We start from the raw sequence: 23,884 nt of genomic DNA, 5'->3' as shown, positions 1-23,884 counted from the left end.
GTTGGACTTGAATTCAGAGCGCATCATGTACTGTAAATTTTTTTTTTTCCTAGGGAGAACCTGGCATAGAGTGATCCGCACTGTATGGGGGGATTTTTGGTCAATGCTACTGGCGAACAGCCTCGACAAAAAAAAAAAAAAAAAAGCCTGAAGACAATCTGCCAGCCAGAACTGTTTCACTGAGGTGGAGCAAGAAGGCAGATACTCAAAGAACTGCCAATAGCAGGATCAATCACAACCTAAATACCCCCTGATAGGACGGGTTATGAGGCTGTATAGAAGATGTGCCTTAGAGTGTACCATCCAAGTTTAATAGGCATATGATAACCTGCGCTGCAGAAGGGAAGGGGCTGTCAGGTACCGGTCGTAATAGTGTGGCTATGAAGATATCGGTTGACTGATATTGGATAACAATCTTAGATATGAACTGACATTGACGTGGTGTCTGATAATGACATGGGCAAACGTGACACAAGTCCTCCAGTGATGTCTGCTAAATCTGCATAGATAGCTCATCCCCGATGCCAAGCTAGAGAGGAAAAGATGAAGACCACCACACTAAAATAAGAAAAGACAGAAGACCTGCAGAGCAGCCGGTCTGCCTCCTACGGACACCAAGCTAAAACAGATTTAACTTGGTGCCTGCAGGAGGGATACAGCTGGTAGGAGGAACTAACTCTTTCTTTGCTTATTGTCCACATCCTAGTGGCAAGAGCTATGTCCCTGGTCTAGCTGTGTCCCCCAATGACAGGGACGAGTATAAAAAAAAAAAGGGGGGGGGGAGGGGGGGGCGCGCGCGCATGACCGTAAATATTGAGTCTCTGCCTAGACTTGACGTATTTGTCAAAGTTAAAAATTTATGAAATACTTATAATTGTACATCAGTAACCATAGAAACATCGGACTAAAAAGGTCTAAAAGCACAGAAGCAGCAAATTTTGTGAAAACCACAATTTTGTGTCAGTCTCAAAACTTTTAACAACTGTAGTGCAATAAAGGTGTATCCTAGATAGTCGTTGACTCCAAAAGATGCTAGTTTCCTAAAACCTAGATATTGTGTACATGGAAGTGCATTTTATGAAACCGACAGGTTTCTGATGTAGCTTGCACTTGAATGCCACTGAGCTCTAATAGCAAAACTATATCCCCAACTTAACAGAAGTCAGAGTCCAACTATTCAGCATATGGCATTCATACATGGAGACTTACATTGCTCTCTTTGATTGGCTGCCTTTCCGTTTCCTCTTCTTCCTCCTCAGACTCCACTTCACCGTCAGACACGACAGAGTTGCTGACGATGACTGGGGTCCACCTCAGAGCTTCCGGATCTACTTCCACTTGCCGAGGCCGGGCTTCTAGCTTGGTCATGTGTGCCTGGATCTGCTGCTCTCGTCGCACCAGCACAACGCTATCCACGGAAGAAACAAAATAAAACAAAAAAAAAAGTTTTATATTAATATGTGCACAACTCACATGTTTATTACAAATGGAAAGAGAATGCCAAATATTACCGGTCCCCTCGCCATTCCAGCATGTGTAACTGCTGCAGGGTGGCCGCAATGTCCTGAGGACAGATGCCGGTCAGTTTAGTGAGTTTATTGATGCTCAGCTGCCGTTCCTGGTTTTGATGCAAACACTCTAGCACCACGCTTTTCCAATACGCCATGTACGACAGGCGGCCCAGATCAGACAGTGGCTTCTCTGGGGATCCGGCTTGGCCTTCCCGTTTAGACAGAAGGTAACCTAAAAAGTTCAACAAATACAGACATGAGACTGATGAGGAAGAAGCAGCCATACTCCTGTTAATGACCCTGCTGGCCACTGCTGCATCACCCCTCCATAAGAGCATGCTATTGTCACTTCTTACTGAAGTCTATGAGGAAGCGGCCGTATCCTTTTCTCTGGTATTGGGGAAGGATCATGATGCAGGACACGTTGTACTTCTGCTGGCAGTGCTTCTCCTGAGAAAATAAGAGGGACAAAGCAATGTTACAGCGGGCAGCGTCCAGACCTTCCCTGCACAAACGTAGACCCCAGAAACACCCCCTAACAATGCATACTCCCCATACTAAAAGGTGGTTGTGTATATACACACTAGCCTACCACAAGTAATACTTCAGCATGTAGTAGTTATTTCCATATGCTACTACTTAGTGGGGCTCCTTTGGCCCTAATGGCAGAGAAAACTCTGTGGCAAACTTCCTGCAAACATCCTATACTCCTCAGTTGGTACTTACCCTCCATTCATCCTGCAAACGTCTGACAAAAGCAATGAATGTAAAAAAAGAGTGACAGATCGTCGACTGCACCAGACGAAGAGCAGCATATAAAAACGTACAACTTGTGGCTATTTTCCATTTTGTTACCGTAAAGCCCTTCAAGTAAAGGCCCAATTCAAAATTCGCTCAAAGCAGTCTTTTGAGCGATAACCGTTGCATCTAAATGCACGGACATCATGCAGTTTTCGTGCACGATTCGTTCCTCGCTCTATTCTAGTTTTCTTGAATTGAGCGATGAACTCTCATCGGCAGTGCAGGCTGTTATCACAGTTGGCAGCGCTCATAAGATTCTTTTAGCTCGTGTCCCGCTGGTAGTTCACAGCGGGATGCGAGCTGTAAGCCCGGTGAACAATGCAGCTGTTTGCTTATGCAGAACAGCTGTATTATTCAAGGAGCAATAGCGGCGGTGTCCCGCTCTGCCTGCATAGCTCTTAAGTGGCTACTATAGACTATGCAAAGATGATCGCTCAAAACTATCACTCAAACTGTCGTTTGAGCGACTTTAGCGATTACCTGTCAGTGTAAATGGGGTCTAAGGTGGAGGTTGCGTTATAGTCTCTGTTCGTTGGTTGTAGTGACTAGAACCATTAACACGAAGGTGTACCCTGACATTCTAGACAATAATGTGCTGCTGACAATGTGGTAATACTCTGGGAATGGTCGGCCATACTTCCAACAAGACAACGCCCCCTTGTCACACATCCAATGCAGTTTTACGTTGGTTTGAGGATATGGATGTTTCATGATTGGACCGGCTGCAAAGAGTCCCAACCTGAACATCCGGTCAGGAAATATGAACAGCATCCATCCTCTTTGAGAAATCTCATTAGCCATTTACAGGATGAATGGAGGGAAATACCAGCTAAAGCGTACCAGACGTTAGAAGAAAGTATACAACGGAGAGTACCTAATGTCATTAGGGTCAAAGGAGCCCCACTAAGTAGTAACACATGGAAATAAATACTACTTATGATTCTTGATCAGGTGCCCAATTATTTCTGTTTCAATAGTGTTAAAAAAGAAAAAAAATACGCATGGCACTGGCATGCACATCACATGGCCCGTAAGTGTGATGCTGTTTTTGCAGGTCCATTGAAAAAAAAAATTGCCGATTTCGCCCCAAAATAGGACATGCTGCAATTTTTCCTCACTCACAGCATTAGTTCAAGAGAAAAAAAAAAAAAGGGAATTGGACATGTCAATCGCCCTATTTAAAATAACGAGTTCTATTTTTGCCTGTCTTGCAATGCACAAAACTCACATGGTAAAAACAACAATGTGTAAATGCATTCTGAGGCTTAGAGGCTGACCCCCACCAAACATGGCACTGTTATACTCTATTGGAGCAAACCGCTGCATCCCGTCTACATCAGTGTTCCCCAACTCCAGTCCTCAGGACCCCCAACAGGTCATGTTTTCAGGATTTCCTCAGCATTACACAGGTGATGTAATTATTGTCGGTGCCTCAGACATTGAGGGGTTCTTACCATAGGATATCCTGAAAACATGACCTGTTGGTGGTCCCTGAGGACCGGAGTTGGGGACCTCTGGTCTACATAATAGAGTATCCTCTGTCACCGCCATTGGCTGACTTGTACTCTATAAACCTCATTGGTTAAAATAACCCCCTAAACCACCAGCGATACAACCTCTAGGGTTTCCCAACAGGCGCAGGCCTTCCCCGTCCATCCTTAGCCAGTACTCCATTAGTTACTGCTATGTGTTAACCATTTCCAAAAATGCTCTCCAGCCAAGTATAAACAATTGCTGTATGAGCAACTTCCTCCTTGGACATGCCGTAAGTTTGGTTGGGTCTCAGAACAGAGAAAAAAAAAACCCAATCAGACTTTTGATTAAGCTTTGCATCGAGGAGCGTCCATTTCTTATTCTGAAAACTCAATGGACGGGGCAGTGAAGAAGAAGGCGGCCGTTTAGAAGAACGCCACTACCATTCACAGTCTCATCCGGAGAAGCTATTTTAGACTACTATGACAGGAGCAATTATTAATGTTCCGTTTAAACACAGAGAAGCCTATTGCAGGGTTGTGTCATCAGCACTTGCAGAAATCCCATTCTGAGGACCTCAGGGAACGCGTCTGCCCAAAACATTACAAAACTGCAATTGTGCAGACGAGGACTTAGGATCGACATTCTCGGGTTTAGCAAGCCTAAAACATTAAAGCCCCCCGTCCTTAGGATTGCGAATTACTTGATCAGCCCTGGCAATCGTAGGAGTAAATGAATGGGGCTGTACTGCAGTACCAGACAGCAATGTGCCGCTCTCCAGCCCCTTCACCTCGCAGGGTTCGGAACCGTCCAATGGAAAGGTCATCATTGTCAGAGTCACGGAAAAAAACGTGGCGTATTCACGGCGACTATTACTGCACCGCGAGGAATCACAGATAATGCAGGAACTTTTTTTTTTTAACCGACTCAAAAGAGTCTGCAGACTAGTATTTTTCTACAGCTTCCTCTCTGCGAGGTATAAATCACCATCTAATACAGTCAAATATAACGCAGCAGTCCTATGCAAGAACCAACAAAAACAAACCGTTCCTTCACGGTTAGCTGTGCCAAGTGACAAACTCAAGTCTGCTACAGATGTGCATTTAAACAGTTTGATGCCCCAGGATGTATATTTACATCCTCGGTGCCTGGGGATTGTATGAGGAGGTGGGATCCGGAGCTGACCCCGCTTCATACATAGCCAGTGTAGGCCGCCTGAGAGATGACACCCAGCGGCTGTTAACCCTTTAAATATCTCAACCGCCGTTTAAGGATCCCAAAGATGAGATAGTAAGACAACATTAACAGTTAGGCCTGTCCTAATAGAATCCTAGAATAGTAGAGTTGGAAGGGACCTCCAGGGTCATCTTGTCCAACCCCATGCTCAGAGCAGGATTCACTAAATCATCCCAGACAGGTGTCTGCCCAGCCTATGTTTGAACACTTTCATTGAAGGAGAACTCACCACCTCCCGTGGCAACCTGTTCCACTAATTGATCACCCTCACTGTCAGAAAGCGTTTTCTAATATCTAATTTGTGTCTCCTCCCTTCCAGTTTCATCCCATTGCTTCCCGGGGAAGAACCACCATATACTGCAGTACTAATGTATTGCTGTATTTGGTATAAGCCAAACAATTGCAAATTGAAGTTCCCAAAGAATTAAAAAAAAAAAAAAAAAGTTAAAAGTGAAAGAGTTTGGTACCATTGCTTCTCTAACAGTCCAATCTATGAAAGGCATTATTTATTCCGTGCAATGAATGCTGTAGTCACACAAAAAAAACAACAATATTCACTCCATCGCCAAGAAATAATGTGATAAAAAGGGACCAAAAAGCTGTATGTACTCTAAAATTGTACCAAAGAAAAAAACCACATGACAACCCAGAAAAAAAAAAAACAAAAAAAAAAACAAAAACTCCCACACAGCTATATTGATAGAAAAATAAAGTCATGGATGAAGATGGCATGGGAATTTTTTTTTCTTCCCCCCCCAAAGATTATTATTTTTTTTTTTTAAGTAGTATAGCATAAAATAAATAAATAAATAAATAAATAAATAAATAAATAAATTAGGTAATCGTACTGACCTACAAAATAAAGTTATGCCATTTTTGCCACGGTGTGTACATCAGAGAAACAAGTCGACCTACCCCCTTCCGCCCCCCAGATGGAGGAATGCAATACATTTTGGTACAAGAAACTCAAATAGCTCCGTCAATGGAAAAGTAAAAAGTTGTGATTTTTTTTTGAAAGTGGGAAAGAAAAACCATGAAAACAAAAAAAAAAAAAAAAAAAAAAAAAAAAAAGGCCACGTCACTGAGGGGTTAAATTCACAGCAAGCCATCCTTGAAAGACTGCTGAATAGATATAAATAACTTGCCCTATAATATCCTGTGGCATTGCCAACATCTTCAGAGGAACCATATATGCAAGACAACATAAAAAGACAAAACACAATGGCGGTAACTTTCCTCTAAAAATAGTCCATTTCCATAAAACAATGCTGCGGACGTGGCCGGAGTCATCAGTGACCTCTTCCAGAAGCGCACGGATGAAGGCTCTAGGTGTGGTCTGCAGCATATCATGTAAGAAGGTCACGGTGACACAAGCAGGTTGGCATCGGGAAGAGGCAGCCACAATGTGGTGGCACCTACTCCTCCGATCAGCCGAGTCACAGCTACAACTCACCTTGGAGAAATAGCCGACCAGATGACATCCTTTAGCATCGTTCTGCGTTAGCACATAGAAGAGGAAGGGCTCCACGTCATAGTAAAGGGTCTTGTGGTCCAGGAAGAGCTTGGCCAGAAGGCAGAGATTTTGGCAGTAGATGGTGCTCACTTTTCCGTCCACCTGAAGGCACAAAGAACAAAATGTGTAACAAGGGGGAAGCAGCCGCGCTCACAATGTAGCAGCTCAACTGTCCTTCTGGCAACATCAGGACTCCGAAACTAAAGCAGTGTTCGAATTACACTGCAATCATTGGAGAGGCGTTGCAATGCCATCTTCAACATGGCCCCGGGGTAAGAGGGGCACTGCTTCAGGAAAGAAAAAAGAAACTCAAATTGCCCACTGTGCCCTGGGCCAACAGGGTTTCTCAATGCTTTTAAGGATGTGTTCACATGTCCCCGATTTGCTGAAGATCCACAAATCTATGAAATCTGCAAGCAAATCAGTATGTGTGAACGCTCCCCAGGCAAAGCAATGCCTACTCAAATAAGTTACAGAAAAGTCCGAAGATGATGGTAATACGTTGTGCTACATCTATTAAATGCACAGCATGGCGACAGAGCAAGGACCCTAAAGAAACATGGGGCATTTTAAAAAAGGGCATGTAAGCGTTGCAAACTATGGCCCAGCTTGCTCAAGAAGTTTGCAACGCCACTTTTAAGAAAGTTAATGAGGCCTTTTGGAGGGGGTGCAGCTGTCGGCACATTTATATAGAATTGAAGTCTGAAACTGGCATAAATCATACCAGAAATCTACTCCAGCTCCAGCCTGGCATAGATTTGTGTGTAGGTGCTGAGATGTGCCTAATGTACAAAGAGGCGTATGCGTCTTCAGACATCAGGTGCATTGTGTGCGGGAAGGAATCCTCATAAATGGACAAACCCTTTAATGTTTTCTTTTAATGGCAGGCACATGAGTTAAAACAAACACAAACTAGTGGTACTAACCGTCCTCTGCCCCAGGGATTCAGCGCGGTCCTCCCAGGGTTTGTCGTGGAACAGCTACAGCTATCAACCGTTCTCCCGGCATCACCACTCAGATGCTGAGAGCCACGATGCCAGCAGAAAGGCACCTGACCGCTGTGGTCACTGAATGGCTGCCGTGATCAGGTGAGAGCCGTTCCACAGCAAACGCTGGAAGGATATCGTCGCTACAGTACTGGATCACCAGGGCAGGTAAGTAGTGCTGGTTTTGTTATGTTATGGGCGCCTGTCATTAAAAATTCATGTGGCATATCTAATTGGTATCCATGCCTAAAGCTGACCATACACATCAGATGAATATTGGCCAAGCCCACCAGCCGTCTAATGTGTATGGTGGTATCCAGATTTAGCGAACAGCAGAGGTCGATAGAAAGAAGGATCAGGAATGGTGGATTTCAACAGGTCCGATCCTTTGTTCTTAAGGGAGAAAAGACCGCGCCAGAGATGTCTACCGGCCCTTCTCCCTACTGAGAACACATGGATGCTCACCCAAGCCCAGCCTGCATATATATGGGGGAATCAGGAGAAATAAACTGAATGCACACGGGCGGAAATTCCATGGCCAGATTTCACGCAGAATTTCTGCCGTCTTATTTCAGTGCGAGCCTCACAGAGCGTCATCGCTGATGCGCCAGCTCTGCGCTGCGCATGTGCGGCTGTGTGCCAGCCGACACGTCCGCAGAGCAAAGATGCCAGGCAGGTAAGCCACGGATCACTGCAGGGGCATGGGTCGCATCCAGCTATGAGAATTCTCGCAGTCGAGAATCCGACCCGGCCGTCTGCATTCACCCATAGGTGTCACAGAAATGAGCATTCAGCCCAATGATCCGAGGGGAGGAAAGCTGCTTTAGGAACTAGAATGTGTTTTCACACATTGCAGAAAATTGCTGTAAACACAACACAAAAGTGACTTATGAATAAAGCCGTGTAGCCCGGGCCTTTACAGCGGCTCCTTCTGCTAAAAGCGTCTTTGTTGCCCAGACACCAACCATAGCTTTTATCATCATTTAAAAAGGGTTTCCCGAGAAAAAGACCCATCACAGATCACACATGGGTGACCTAAGGATAAAACTATTTACTACAGAGAGCGCGCACAGCGCCTGCGGCCCTTCCATTTAGATAGGCTTGAAAAAGGTGAGCAAACGTGAGACCCATAAAAACAGTGAAGAGATATAGAGCAGAAGAGACTGCTACAGAGAACAGGATGTGGGACCGCAGCGCCACTCACCTCAAAGACGGAGAGGTTGTCCTTGCGGTAGATTTCGTTGGCAGGCGGATGGAACCAGCCACATTTTTTCTTGTGCTGCTGTAGCATGGTTTGACTTTTCATGTAACGGAGGCAAAATTCACATAGGTACAACTTGGGAAGCCTGAAAGAGTAACGGGGATGATGAGAGTGGTGATATACAGCATATGAAACACAGTTGTATATATAGGAGATTTCTAGAACGGATTAAAAGAAAAACTCTTGGTTGCCCCTAGCAACCAATCACAGCACTGCTTTCATTTTGTATCCTGCTCTAGTAACATGAAAGCTGTGCTCTGATTGGTTGCTAGGGGCAAACAGAACAGGTCTTTTTTTTTTTTACAAAAGAAAATTTACATAAATCTACCCTCTCGTACGTATATTTTGCACCCTTTAAGATCTCGTGTATATAATTGAGCAGGCGCCTGCTGTCAGCGGCACAACACACAGGGGTACTGAGCAGAACCAGTTGGTTCTAACCCATGTAGTGACTGGTGCTCGTAATTACAGTGTCAGCGTCACAACCCACAGGGGTACGGAATGGAAGCAGTTAACTCCAAACTCTGTGTAGTGGTGAGCAAAGCGCTCAGTGAAATCAATTAGAACTGTGCCTGCAATTACAAGCACTGGCCACTACAAAGGAGTCGGAGCATCCACTCCATAGCCCTGTGGGAACCTGATCAGCTGGGGACTCAAGCGGTGGACCCCAGCCGTTCAACTACTGATGACCGATCCATCCTGAGGATAGTTTATCAATAGTACTTGTCTGTTAAGCATCTTTAAAATTTTATCCACTAACCAAAGTATAACTCTTCTACTAGAAAAAGGTTCAATTAGTCCTAGTACCACAGAAAGAGGGAAAGCTCATTCCTGGAGGCAGGCCCCATCAGCACTTCTAAGCTGCGCTCACCTTGTGTACTCCTGTGGATACGGGGAAGAGTACCATGTCTGAATTTCATATTTTCCAAATTCAATGACCGACGGGCAGCGAACCTGCGGGTCCGGGGGGCCGTTGACACCAACTTTCTGCAAAAGAAACCAGAGAATTCCAAGTCAAGGACTAAAAGAAAAGCTCAAGGCACAATTACATACTTAAGAAAGTTTAGCATGTCCCCAATGCCCAGTTATGTAAAACCTGTAGAGAACGCGAAGCCTCTTTGGACGTCTGCCTTATACTGACCGGCTGTAAGGCAGATGGAGAAATGGTTGATCATTGCAAATGTTTGCAGGTAAGAGAAAGTAAAGTAATGGATTCAGTACTCCGCTCGATTACCTTGGCTTGCAATTTACATGTCAGGAGTGAGAGGAGGCGATGACTTCACTAACCTGAGTGATGTCAGGCTGGGTACTGACTTCTCTGCCCAGACCTTCCTCCAGCTGAATGCCCAGGGTCAATGTGGTGCCAGGACTCCAGTAGAGCTGCTTGCACATTGCTCTGTAATATGTGGACGTAGGCTGGAGGGCACCTAAGGTGCTTTCGCTCCCCTCCCCTTTTTAGTGCTTTTGATCCTTGCACTTGTTTGTCTCTCTCCTTTCCCTGGGCACTCTCCTCCCCGCTCCCTCCCATCCTGTGCCTAGGTGACAGCAGCACTCCGTTCTCCTGTGGGTATAGTCACAGCTGTGATCAGCCGCAGGGACACTTCTGTTAACCAACTGGATGCCAGGAGAGTGACCAAGTGTCCCGAGGACAACCTGCCATGCTGAGAGCTACGCAAAAAGTGTGCCAACTCTGAAAGTGGGGCAACACACAAGATAAAAAAAAAAGGAACAGCTGGTGTGTTTTAGGACAAACTAATGTAAATTAAAGTAATGGAAAGTACATCGCACAAACCTCAAAACTGATCATTTTATATTGTAGTGGGATCCTATCCGGTATACGCTTCCCTTATAAAAAGGATCTACTATTCCGATTGGCTGGAATGGGGCCGAGGTGCCGCGCAATGCATCTACCAGCAGAGCTGCACCAACCCTGATCATTTAACCTATACAGACTGCTGGGTGGCTACTGATAGAACTGCCAAGTGGGTACGGCTATTGCAGGCTTTTGGAAGGACTGGTGAAGCTCCAGGGGTAAGGGACGGCGTTTTCCCTTTTGGATCTGTCTAGGTTGACTTTTCTGCACATCTTGCATGCAAATGTTGATGCGGATTTGCCGCTTAATTGTTGTGCGTTTGTAAAATGTAAAACCCACAGCAGTTCTGCTGCAAACCCACATAGATATCGGCGAACATGACAGGCGGGTTAGTGGGGATGTGTCCATGGCAGATTTCCCCACCACGTACGAATGCATCCATCCTCCAGCGCCATAACTGCAGGGAGGAGCTGGATTCCCGGGGGCTGCCAATAGCACTTTAAAGAAATATTACTCTCTGCAATAGGTCTTATCAGCTTATTCTGTACATTTTACTTACAAAACCCCTCTTCCACTATCAGATAGGAGAAATCCGTCTGACCTCACTGCATAACAGAAGAGGGCGCTCCAGCTACGTCTGCACTATTATCTCTATGACAGCCTTCCCATATACAGTGCAAATCTAATCCTAATTTATTAATGCATCTATTTTATTTCATTTACTTTTTAGCCAATCTGTCCACCACTACGGGTATTTTATTAATGCCTGTCCCTCTCCCGTCGCTGTACCCGGCAATGCGCTGTGTCAGGAGAAGCCGTTCTATGCTGTGGACTGCTTCTCCTTGCCAAAACTAATGTCCGGTCATGGACTCCGTGCATCGGCTTCTGACATAGATTACTGTACAGCCAGTGCATGGAGTTCCTGACAGAGCATCGAATCCGGTGGGGAGCGGGTGCGCGCTGTGAGGGGAAAAGCTGTCTGCAGCACAGAACAGCTTCTCCTGACACAGTGCACCACCGGGCACAGCGGCATGAGCGTGCTGAAGATTAATAAAACACTCGGTGGTGGGGCAGATTAGGGGCACAGGAAAACTGAAAGTAAATAAAATGCAAAGATGAACTAATGAACCGGTTTGCTATTTGGAAAGACCTGTGTCTGCACAGCTAAAGCGCCCTCTTACTTTATGCAGTGAGGTGAAGACAAGTTTCTTACCATAGTCTTCGGATATAGGTGTTTTGTAAGTAAAATATACATAAAAATAAAGCGCAGTTACTCCAACTCTTTAGCAGCCTATGAGGTACATCTATGTTAGATGTACACAGGGTTTGTATGGGGTGGGCTCAGGAGCAAAGCCATTCTATATGCAGAGAGCGTCGGCTGTCTTCGACCCCTAATCATGATAGAAGATGACTGCGGCCGTTAAGCATTTGAGGCCACCATCAATTCTGACAGCATTTAATGTGGCCCGACAGAGGGAGGCAAGTCCTGTCACCTGAACGGCTGCTGGCAGTCGTTTGTACGTTATGGTAGTACGGAGCCTCGTGAAGGTACCCCCCAGGGCTGCCATGAAAGTTTGCCTATTGGCCTTGTGGCAGGTCTTAATAGAATGCCTGCAGAAATACAGTTACTAGTTCTCCTAGTAAGGAAGGGGGGAGTAAGAAAAAAACACCCCTTCCCCAAGACACACACATATTGCGTATCACTGCGGCTGTAAAAGTTTGAACTATTAAAATACCACTATCGCGAGCGGTGAACCCTGCAAGAGAAAAAAGAAACAAAAACTAGAAGTAGGAAACAAGAATGGCCGCATCCTCAATGTGTTACCATCCACAGCAAAAGGGTGCCAACACACAAGAGCGTATCTGCATATGGCGGCTCTGCGTTTAGCACTGGGGTGCACGGTTCAAATATGACCAGAGGAACACATCGGAGCGCCAGTGAGTGATTCTTCCACGAGCTAAAGTTTACCAACACATCAACGGGCGTTCTATTTGGAGATCTGGAGCTTGAAGTCTATGTGTGGGAGACTGGGAAGTTAAGATTGTGAGCTCCGAACAGCACTATGGAATAGGCTGCCGCTATATAAGTGACGAGGAATGAATCAAAAAAGGTCAAAAAATTAAAACCACTTGTCCACAGCTAACACACCCACACCTAACAACATAAGGGAAATGGAGAGGGATAATGGGAAAGTGATCCTAGAAAGCATGCAGCGTAATGTGTCGTCCTACCCGTAGGCGGCAGTACAGCGCACATCACAGGAGGGGACAACCACTTCTAAGGCCTTACCTGCAGTGCCTGCTGCTGGATGTCTTCAAAGAGTTCAAGTTCTTTTTCGGAAACCATTCCTGAACGGTCGTCCCCGTCCCCTTTGATATCCCAACCGTCATGATTGTCTGTTAATAAAAAAAGAAGATCTAACTTTAGAGAGCAGCCGGTACCCGGGAGGCCCGCCGTCAGTCTGGTCAGGACTTTGACTAAGTTCAGATCACAGGTTTTGATTTCCGCTTTGTATTTCCATCAGAGAAATCGCAAAACAGAACAAAAACCGGTTCAGCTTTAGAGGGGTATTCCAAAGAGCAGACGAGATGCCCCTAACGCTTCCCCTCAGGCTGCCTTCACAGGGCGGCAACGATGCGATATTATTCTTCTCAGGAAAGAGCATGGACGACACCCAAAAATCGCGTGAACGCAATTGCAATATTGTCTTGCGGAGATATTGTGATCGCCGGGTGATGGAGCCCGTAGGCTAACTTCACACGGACAAGCATGATATCCGGTTGGGAATTTTGGCCCAATATCACACTTGCCAACATGCGATTTTCCCACAGATGCAAAGCGGTTTTATATTAGCATCACCTTGTCTTCAATGGGGAAACCTCGTATTGCATAGTGTGCGTCTAGCACGTGGTGCGATGCCGCTGCCGGTCACACTGGAAACAGGTGATGCGAGGGCACGCCCAAGATAGGTGGTGTCGCGATTTGCTGACAGTAAAGCCAGCTCTCCGCAGCTTTGTAAGACAAGCTATTGACAATATATAGTGGATAGAACAACAAATAGTATACAGAATTAGGTAAAGGACCATTCCATATATGTTGTTCTGAATGATAAGAACTCTTCGATCATGTATGAACTTCTACATCACAGAATTTACAAATTCAAAGATGGCCTGGCGAGGGCCGACCTACTTAAGGCCTCCTGTCCACAGGCGATATTTCACTGCGTTACCCGCGGCAATAATCCGCATGCGGGACACGCGAGGAATGCTTCCCATAGGATAACTAAGGAAAGCGCAGGCCAATGTACATGAGCGGAAAATCGTGACAAGCTTCCGCTCACGTATAAAAATTGCAGCATGCCGCGATTTTCGGCGATGAACCCATCATAATGATAAGTTCATCGCGGTGACATAATGCCCCCCACGGCAGTATATCGCTACGCCCGTGGACAGCCGGCCTAAGGATGAAGCGAAAGGAAGAGTAGTCTGATTAGAAGGAGGGTGGAGATGAGAAAGGGACGGGGGTTTTATCTCGTGGGGTTGAGAAACTCTTTTTTTATTTATTTTTTAATCAGTTTGAAAAAGAATCTGTTTTAATATCCGTTCAACTTAAAAAAAATGAAAACAAAAAACTGTTCAAAATGGAAAACCAAAACCTGATGTGACCGAGCCGCCGTGTTCTAGATTATGACCCACGCTTCTTACCCCAATCCGACTGCCCAGATTTCCGTGGCCCCCTCTTGCGTGAACGCTGTAAGGAATAGTCCAATGCCTCTGCTCGTGCCTTGCGGCCGTCGGGAGAGGGGGTAAAGAACTTGGTCAGCCCATCGATCAGACCTTTGGTCTTCTTGTTGAAAGGAACGGTCTTGCCGCAGCCGTGCGAGGGATCAGAGTTTCTGCCATCTTCCTCCTCCGACGAGGACGTGCCCAACGACAACTTGCGCTTCCGTCCTCTGCCTTGGTTACCACGGCCTTTTCCGAAGGGGACTTTAGTCCTAGAACACAAATGAGGTCAGTGACGTCTACAAAGTCCGACCCTCTTTGCCTCCGGATTGCGGCGGCGGGACACTTACGTTGCACTTTGCTTCTTTAAACGATTCTTAGGGCGCCCAATGGGGTTAGTGTAACGTCTGCGGATCTGTGCGGCCTTCTTGTGAAGTAACTTTCTACCTTTCCTCCGAGGTCGACAGATCTGACATATCCACATGCCTGGGGCAGGAAAATAGACGTTGGCTGACATAGGAAATAATAATATACTGGTGCCTTATGTGGCAAAAGACCCGGGTGCACCTGCTACTTCTGCACATCCCCGAGAGCAGGCACTTACCTTTCGGCATTCTGGTAAGAGGCGGTTCGCAGCACTCCATGTGAAACCCTCGGTCACAGGAGTCACAGAATAGCATATTGTCCTAACAAACAAAAAAAGTAGTCATGACCTCATCCTCCTCCTTCCCCTTTTTCATACTATAACCCTTGTTGACCATCTAGAAGGACTTACAGCATTTTTGCCTTGATCCCGGCACGAACTGCAGGTCTTGCATTCGATACACTGCCAGCGCAGGGATTTAACACGTATTGTAAGCTCTGGAGAGAACTTGAGACAGGACGGGTGACCTAACGAAGAGATGGGGTAGAAACACAAAGTTCAGATACCAGCGAGATCTTATAAATGGTTATTAAATAATAAGAGGGTATAAAAACAGGATCAAACTTCTCCTTTAAACTTTGGGAATTTGCACACTGTACCCTGTGACATTAAGACAGGAGGGATGCCAACGGGCATACTGCCAAGCTTGGACCAACTGGTCCCAATGATGGAAGGGGTATATCATACTGCTGGAAGGTATATATTGTGCACACTGACATGTCAAAGATATATGACCATTACCGATCTCACTACCTTCTAACTGTACTACATGTTTAAAATGTACTGGGTGATCATTAAGGGGTTAAAAGGGTAATGGATTTTTAAAGGCCCTGAGCTTGCTAGCATGGCAGGGCTGCTGGGTATTCGTGAACCCAGATCAGTGCTGCCAGCAGATTATGTCACAACAGGGGGTTGTTTTTCCCCTGTAACTGGAGATTGTACGACTTAAGGCTCATTTAGACAACGATTATCGCTCATTTCTAGCCAGCTAGAAATGAGCAATGAGCCTTATCAGCGCAGCTTGCTGATATCTCAGTGGGGGGTATTGATAGCATTCTTTCAGCTGGTATCCAGCTGGCAGTTCTCAGCGGGACACCAATTGAAAGCTCTGAGAACAATGCAGCTGTTTGCATATACAAAATAGCTGCTTTGTTCTATGAGCTACAGCGGCAGTATCCCGCTCCGCCTGCATAACTCTTTAGTAGCTAGTTAGCTACTTAGTTATGCAAAGATGATCGCTTAAAACGGTCACTGAAACGGTCGTTCGAGCGAATTTTGAACGATCATCGTTATGTGTAAATGGGCCTTCAGGCCGCTCTCACATATGGCGTCGGTAAAACACAGCGTTTCGGACTCTGATCTACGTTTTCGAACGCAGTTACTGCATTCTACAGCGCTTAACGCGCGAAAATAGAGCAGACTGCGCTTGAAATAAGCCGCGTTTGAGTGCAGGTCTGCACGGCCCTATTGAAATCAATGGGAGTGGTGTACCACGATTAGTACAGCAGTCAAAACGCCACGATAAAAAGTGCACGTGAGAGCAGCCTTAGGCCACCTGGAACACTTGTGTTTTTTAACACTGTGTTTTGAACGCCGCGGCATAACGCTCTTATTGATTTTAATGGGACCTCGCAGACCTGCACTCGAATGCGGCGTTTTCTAACGCTGTGATTTTCAAGCGCTGTCTGCTCTATTTTGCCACATTTTCGCGCTGTTTAACGCACTTCATCACCCATCACCATGATGGGATGCGTTAAAAAAAAAAAAAACGCTGTTGGACTCCGTAACCTGCATCCGAAAACGGCAGTAAAATCGTGGCGCTTCACCGACGCTATGTGTGAGAGTGGCCTTAGTATTGCAGCCAGGATTTCACTGAAATAAATGAGAACATAGTTTGCAATACCAAGCCGGGCCACAGCAGAAGGACTGGAGCTGTCCGCTCCTGCAGAAAACAGCTTAGTGCACGAGAGCACCAGCATGGCAAACAGCTAAATTGGCGTGAAGTCTAGGCGACAGACCCCCATCATTCTAGTACTAATAAACCACCAGCAGTTTACAATTGAACAGGAAAGGTCAGCAATAGATGAACAGCTGGTTTTCCGTTGCTCGGGATCTCTGCCAATCAGATGATTCCCGGCGCTACCATCATCAAGGTGATCAGCGCTGAAAGCAAATAACACTGACAACATTGCAGTGGTCCAGGCTTGTTACTGCAGGCACATTGAATTCAATGGGAGCTGTGCCTGCAATACCAACCCAGGCCACTGCAATACAGACAGCGCTATCTGCTTTCTGTGTTCTCCATGCAGACAGCAGCACTGCAAATGAGCTGCTCAACAGGGTTCCTGAGCAGCGGGCCCCCACCGATCACTTATTGATGACCTGTCCTGTAGATAGTTCATCAATAGGGGGGGGAAAAAAAGCCCAAAGTCCCAGGCAACCCTGTTAAGGTCTGGTCCTTTAGGACTGAAACACCTTGATAAAGCGTTAAATTGTGCATTTATTGTATCTACAGTTTCGCCAGTTCTTCCCCCACAACACATCTACAGAGGGGAAGGTTTACACGGACACTGCCACGCTATACAGCTGTACGGGAGTGAATTTAGATGCTCGGCTCTTTCTATAATTGCCCCCTAGCCTAGAATATAATAGTCTTCAATAATAGTCTACTACAGGGTTAAACAGCGGTGACTTCTTGTTCTCCCCAAAGAGTCAAGTCTTTTTCCAGTAAGTTTGCAAAAAATGACGCCTCACTCCCTAGATCAGTGAGCCATCTAGTGGCAAGAAAGCATATTACACCAAAGAGGCACTTAGAACAACAGGACTTCAAGATGTTGATCTGCGACAGACCTCACCAACGGAAAACATGCCATGAAGCAAGTGTTCTCCCATTTGAGCAGCCGAGGGGCAATCTGACATCTAGGACCCGAACTCATTTTGATGAAGGCAACTACATTAGCAGGACGACTACCAGACTTTGTGAAAGGTCAGGAAGGGGGTACACGGTAACGCAGCGGCAAATCCGCACCAAAATCAGTGTCAACTTCTGCACCATTGGTGTGGATCTGCGCTAAAGTCTGCAATAGGAATATGCCGCGGACTGGCACCAAACCTGTGAACGTACCCTCAGGGGCAGATTCCACCTACAGAACTATGGCAGAAATCTGTGGCTACTCTGCCATGGAACGGCACATGGATTTAGCCCCATCAATGGCGCAGAAATTCCGGCGTTTCCGCACAGACCGATACGTCACGCAGAAACACAACAGAAATTCCGCACGCAGATTTTGCCCATTGAGAAGGCTAAAAATCGGCATGCAGAATAGCCATAGAACCCGTCGTGTGAACATACCCGAGGGCACAAAAGTACAGTCACCCACCCTGAAGGCCGGACTTACCGCTGTTTCCGCAGTCCGCACATGATATGAGTTCCTCTGGTTTCTTTTCGCGATTATGTTCCTTTGTTCCCAGACAAAAACTGCATATTGGGATGGGCTCAGCGACCGGCTGCAGGAGGCAAGAGGGACACAACCGTAAGTCCTCATGTGGGTACAACACACAAAAGCTTTTAGACAGCGGAACTACAATGTAGTGCATGCAGAGTACTCAGGCAACACGTCGCTTAGAATTCAGCATGTTTTGGGCTTAAAAAAAAACTCAAAAGTGGCAAAAAAATGAGAATCAGCACTTATACGGGGGAAATACTACAACGAGCCAACTGAGAGCGTCAGACTCTAGTGATAACCTGCATATGTAACCCGGCAGGCATCACATCAAGGCACCACTAGGGCTATGAAGGGTTGAGTATACACCGACTGGCATGGAAGCCCCATCACAGCCGGGCCTTTTTATAGTTTAATTCCATCTCAAAAAAGTTAATTTTCATTAAAAATATCCAACCGTTTTGTGTATGCAGCCCCTATGCTTCCAATATGTATTGTAACGCTACTAAACCAGATTGCATCCGTATGTAATGCGGTCAGGCTGCAGCTATCACAGCATGCTAGGAGTTAATAGTTTTGGTACAAGAGGTTCCGAGGCAGCAGAGACATCCAGGGAGTTAAGTAAGCTTGACTCCTCTCTTCCTATAAAGAGCACATCATACGTGTCGGCCATCGTCAAGATGCCCATTTGTACCGTAACGGCCCTGCGTGGCTGAAACGTATGATGTATTGTAAAGGAAGGGCTGAACAGAGATTACTTCTACCTTCCTGGGTGTCTCTGCTGCCTCGGAACCTCTTGTACCACTTGAGGTCTGTGGAAAGCCCGCAGTGAGTAACATGGAGGAACAACGTATTCTGCGATTTCTTTGAAGGGACTGGAGTTCTGTAACAGCTGGAAAAAGACAACTTAGAAATCACGGATTTGCAAAAGATGATCGCGAGCACCAAAAAGTGAAGCCCCATGCAAATGCAACATTGTCACCTCACCGCTCCCAAGTAACGTCCCCTTGCAAAAACACCACTACCTCCCATTACAATAGCTGTGACGTCTTACTGCGCCCCTGCCGGCAGACCCGTTACAGATAGCGTAAAGTTCGGTTCACGGCATCAAGTCCCCGACAAGACAGAGCAGCACAAAACACTGGATTGCTTAACGGAAGCGGGGCGGACCCCTTTATAGCCAACCGGGGGGCGTTCGGTTCCATCGTAAGATGCAGCAGTTTTGGTAGGGATTTTTTTTTTTTTTACTGCTCCCTACGGCCTCATGTCCACGGGGAAAATCAGGCCCGCTACGGATTCTACATGGAGAATCTGCAGCGGGTCCCTCCTGCCCCGCGGAGTGAGGGCTGAAAATAGGAATTTAAAAGAATTTACCTTTCCGTAGCGGTTCGGGAAAGTCTTCTCTTCTCACGGCCAGATCTTCTTTTTCGGCCCTTCGGATGAACTCGTCACGTCGTCGACGTGCCGCGCGCATGCGCCGGGCACATCAGCCGAGCCGAAGCAAGAAAGATCCGGCCGTGAGGAAGAGAAGACCTTCCCGGCCCGCTCCGGATGGGTAAATTCTTTTAAATTCCTATTTTAGGTCTCCCGCACGAAAATGGAGCATGGTCCAGATTTTTTCATGCTCCATTTTTTTTAAAATCCCTTTTATTGACCATCCGCGGGTATTTATATCTACCCCGCGGGTGGTCAATGCATCCCTATGGGGCGCGGATCCGCGGGCAGGAGAAGAGTTAAAATCTGCTGCGGATTTTAATTCTTATTTTGCCCGTGGACATGAGCCCTAAGGGTTCCTCCCCACTGGTAATCGTGATATCGCCACGAGGAGACAAAAAAAAAACAAAAAAAACACAAAACCCACCACCGCTGCAAAAAATAAATAAATTAAAAAAAAAAAAATAAAAAAAAAATAAAAAATTGCGCCTTTGTCCTGCGATTTCTGCGCATCAGTGCTACTTTTTCTCGCAAAAACATAGCTGCACTTGCGATTTTCTCGTGGGGTTGTTTCCTGCGATTTTTTAGCGTGAAAGTCAACAGGACTTTGTAATGTTAAGAACGCACATTAGTGCTTTGCGATAAAAAGGAGACGCCATAGGGAAACACGGGCGATGAAAAAAAATGAAATCTCACATTGCAGAAAGAGCACGGCGCAATTTTTTTTCCCCTTACAACGTCGCATAAGTGAAAACATCGCTGTTGGATGGATGGACTTTGATCCGTACAATATTACCATGACAAGGCTAAAATTAGACCACAGACAGGAAGTGTTGTCATAGGGAACCAAGCTTCCTAGTATTTGGTATTTTTGGACTGTTAGTACAGAGGAGATGCAGGGAGATCACCTCCAGCTCCTGGCAACACAGCAAACAGGAGGGTGTAGAATTAAATGGAGGTCATCCAGGAGATTGTATATAAACACACACTATCTGTCCATATAATAGACGGGACTGCCCGCCTCCACCAGGATGGCATCATACGGGTATAATTGGTATACAGGTATAGTACAAGGTCCACGGCTTCTCCATTCTGAAAGGGTTAACTGCTGGGAACAGGTGGACAGAGGCCGGCCGAGGACTAACAATCAGGAAGAGGAGCCCGGAGAGGAGCTGCAGCCTGCGGTCATTAGCAGCCGGGTGGGTACAATGCCTCTTTAAGGCTCCCAGCTGTCCCCCGCTCCCTGGGTAAGTGTCACCACTCCGCAGCAGATGTCCTCCATCTGCAGAGAGAAGAGGCGAGAACCCGAGCCAGGGCTACGGCAACACGAGACGCTTGTTTATCAGCCGAGACACGCCGATCCGTGTATACCCAGACTATATACTCCAGGGAGGGTCCGTGGACATATAGGAGCTACACGCTGACAAGTGCGCCCGCCGCCCTACAGGAAAGGCACAGGTGGTCCCTGTGGGCTCATTCACACGCCGGCGGCCGAGGACCCTGCATGCCTGTCCGGGGCTTCTTTTTTCTCTACTGCGGATGCGTGCGGAAGAGAGCGGTTGTGTCTAAATAGGCCTTTAGAAAGAGCGGTCGGAGGGGACGGAGCGTCACACAGCTCAAGAACGTGGGGCAATTCAAAAAGAACGCTGCGGAAATAAAGCTGATCCCTTGATACATGAAGTGACAAGTTCTGACGGCGCCTTACAGACGTCGGATGTGAGCGCTGCTGGCGAGGCGGCAGACCAGTTCTGCCAGACACGTCCTGGCATACCCCAAGTCATTAAGGAGTCCTTGCCATGCGATTGTACTAGCCCTCTAGGTGTTGCTACTAAAACAACACAAGTTTCTTCCAAACTACTGCACAGATACGCACAGCAGACATCAGTCCTGAGACACCCACCTACCCCAAGAATGGGGGTCTTGTGTCTCCAGTCCTCACTGCACAACCCCACAGCAAGGAGGAGATTGAATGGAGCGAGGGCCACAACATGCCGCTCCATTCATTTTCAATGGGACTGTCAGAGACAGCCAAGTAGAAGCGCCTATGTCCATCAGCCCCACGGAGACTAACGGAGCAATGGCAGTGAATGCCCAACCACTACCCTAGTCATTGTGAAGATTAACCAGTTATACCCCAGCAGTTGGCCCAGACCCCTGATAGCGCCCGTCTGACAATAACATCCAGTGACGGGCAGCACTGCGGTTACAATCCAGTCCCCCAACCACCGGATGTCCATTACCCTAAACCGGGAGACACACCAGATGGTGGAAGTTGGGTTTTATCTGTGAACCTGGGCATCAGCCCTTACCGAGCAAGCATGAACGGCCAACCCGGTGAGGCTACATCCACCGGAATGGAAATAATGCTGATTTTCTGGCCCGATTTGGGGTGCAAAATGTGCAGCGTAATACTGTAGCAGCAAAACAGATGCAATTTTAAAGAGTAATGGCACTTTTACAAACTTTTGACAGGAGAGTGTGACGCATCAAAAGTTATGATCAAATAAGAGAGAACAATAGCTCAACAGCGCCGCCTATTGCAATGCAGCATTCCTGCAAGTCAATGTTAGACTCTCTATACAAGCCTTATAACAAGGACTGAGAACGGAAAATTGAGAAACCAAACCCCCGAAACAGCTGTCTGTGTATGGATTCTGGCTTGGTTTTCAATTCCCAGTCTCATAAGCCTTGTCTACAGATTCTGACATTGACTTGCAGGAATGCTGCCATCCAATAGGTGGCGCTGCAGAGGCATTATGCCATCCTCCTTATTTGCATATTTCCCAGAGGAGCTTGCATGGCCTTAGAAGTCTCCTCCTTCACCTTCTAGGTACTCTCCTTAAGGAGAAACAATACCATTCCTGACCCAAGTTTTGATCAGTGATGGTTCCACTGCCAAGACCCCTGCTGATCACTACGAGCGCTGTGGACCTTCGTACATATTCAATGCCAGTCAGCTCCTCTTGGCTGATGCATAGAGGTCTATAGACATCCAGGAGGAGTCAGTCTTCAGCTGCAGGTCCCTAATGCTCAGTGGAAGTCTCTGCAGCGGAACCACCACTGATCAAAAACTTCTGACATGTCAAAAGTTTGTAAAAAGTGCAGTTAGGCCACTCCCACACATCTGCTTCTTACCGCCACGGTAATGGCAGTACAAGACTCCCATTTCAGATCTACGTTAAATCGCGGCGTTTCCCAATGTTGCGATTTTGGAGCGTCGCCTGCTCTATTTTGCTGCGATTAGCGCACCTCATTAACCATCAGAAGGACAGGATGCGTTAAAACCCGTTGTCGGGCGCATTAACCTGCGTTCAAAAACAGCAGTAAAATTGTAGCAAAACGCCACCAATGAAATCACGGCGCTTTGCTATGTGAGAGTCGCAAAGTCTGAATCAAGTCATCCACACTCTGCGAAGAAAAACAAAAAACAGATTAAATAGGAAAATCAGCCCCAAAAATATTTTAAAAATATAGTCATTTATTTTTCCCATGTTGTCGGCGACATGAAATACTCCACAACTCGCGGTAACCATCTCCGTCATCGGTCACCACGTTGTGAAAGCTGAAGGGTTGGCATCACACAGAGCAGCACAACGACATCCCCTTTAAGTAAAAGGAAACGGTAGGAATCTCCAAAAATAAGCGTCTGGAGGTCATTCCTGCCACACCGGAGAGGACACAATGTGACTCTCCGCAGAACGAGGATTAGTGTGAAGCGTCACGGAGAGCGAAAACAGGACGAGTCTGGCATCGCTCTCTCCGACACCCACACAACAAGCAGGGATATAAATAGTGCCGCTACTCCGTGCCGCTCACACCGACCCGCTGGGAACATTACCTTCCTGGAATAGCACCACCGTTACATGTCACTGCCTGACGTATCCGCACTTACGGGGTAAACGAGCCATCCGTAGAACAACGCGACTCACTCAGGCCACACCCAGCGCCAAAGTAGACATAATCTAGACTTCAGCGGTACGGATCCTATACCGGCCAGACGCATAGACCCAGTATAGAACACGTAGGCTGTAATAGGGGGAGAGGTCACACAACATTCCCTGCTGCACTGCACTATGGGAAATGTAGTTTACAACCAGACTACATGTTACTGCGCTGAGGGGACGGTAGAGGAGCATCTGCCGGCAGCGCCAACTCCTGGATGGACCGAGGAATACCGATGTGATACAAGATCAATCGAGAGGAAGCAAAAACAATCCTCCCAAAAAGTTAAGCAGCAAAATTTACAGGGGTTTACAGAACATCAAG

At 46.8% G+C, this 23,884-nt stretch overlaps 1 protein-coding gene across 2 annotated transcripts in view; it reads right to left on the bottom strand.

The window, feature by feature from the left end:
* Nucleotides 1–23,884, bottom strand: part of KAT6A (lysine acetyltransferase 6A) — a 53,608-nt gene that overhangs the window by 8,599 nt on the left and 21,125 nt on the right. For both annotated transcript variants that reach the window (XM_066593411.1, XM_066593412.1), the window contains exons 3-14: nucleotides 18,140–18,248; nucleotides 15,093–15,208; nucleotides 14,922–15,003; nucleotides 14,668–14,803; nucleotides 14,300–14,589; nucleotides 12,885–12,991; nucleotides 9,653–9,768; nucleotides 8,725–8,866; nucleotides 6,475–6,636; nucleotides 1,868–1,961; nucleotides 1,512–1,743; nucleotides 1,210–1,408 (exon numbers count right to left, since the gene is read on the bottom strand). In XM_066593411.1, the coding sequence (XP_066449508.1) occupies nucleotides 1,210–1,408; nucleotides 1,512–1,743; nucleotides 1,868–1,961; nucleotides 6,475–6,636; nucleotides 8,725–8,866; nucleotides 9,653–9,768; nucleotides 12,885–12,991; nucleotides 14,300–14,589; nucleotides 14,668–14,803; nucleotides 14,922–15,003; nucleotides 15,093–15,208; nucleotides 18,140–18,248 (1,785 nt within the window). The remainder of the gene's footprint in view (nucleotides 1–1,209; nucleotides 1,409–1,511; nucleotides 1,744–1,867; nucleotides 1,962–6,474; nucleotides 6,637–8,724; nucleotides 8,867–9,652; nucleotides 9,769–12,884; nucleotides 12,992–14,299; nucleotides 14,590–14,667; nucleotides 14,804–14,921; nucleotides 15,004–15,092; nucleotides 15,209–18,139; nucleotides 18,249–23,884) is intronic.

Source organism: Eleutherodactylus coqui, chromosome 2, assembly GCF_035609145.1.
Source record: "Eleutherodactylus coqui strain aEleCoq1 chromosome 2, aEleCoq1.hap1, whole genome shotgun sequence".
Classification (NCBI taxonomy): domain Eukaryota; kingdom Metazoa; phylum Chordata; class Amphibia; order Anura; family Eleutherodactylidae; genus Eleutherodactylus; species Eleutherodactylus coqui.
Note: the sequence above shows the minus strand (reverse complement) of the source record. Positions and strands in the feature narration are given on the sequence as shown.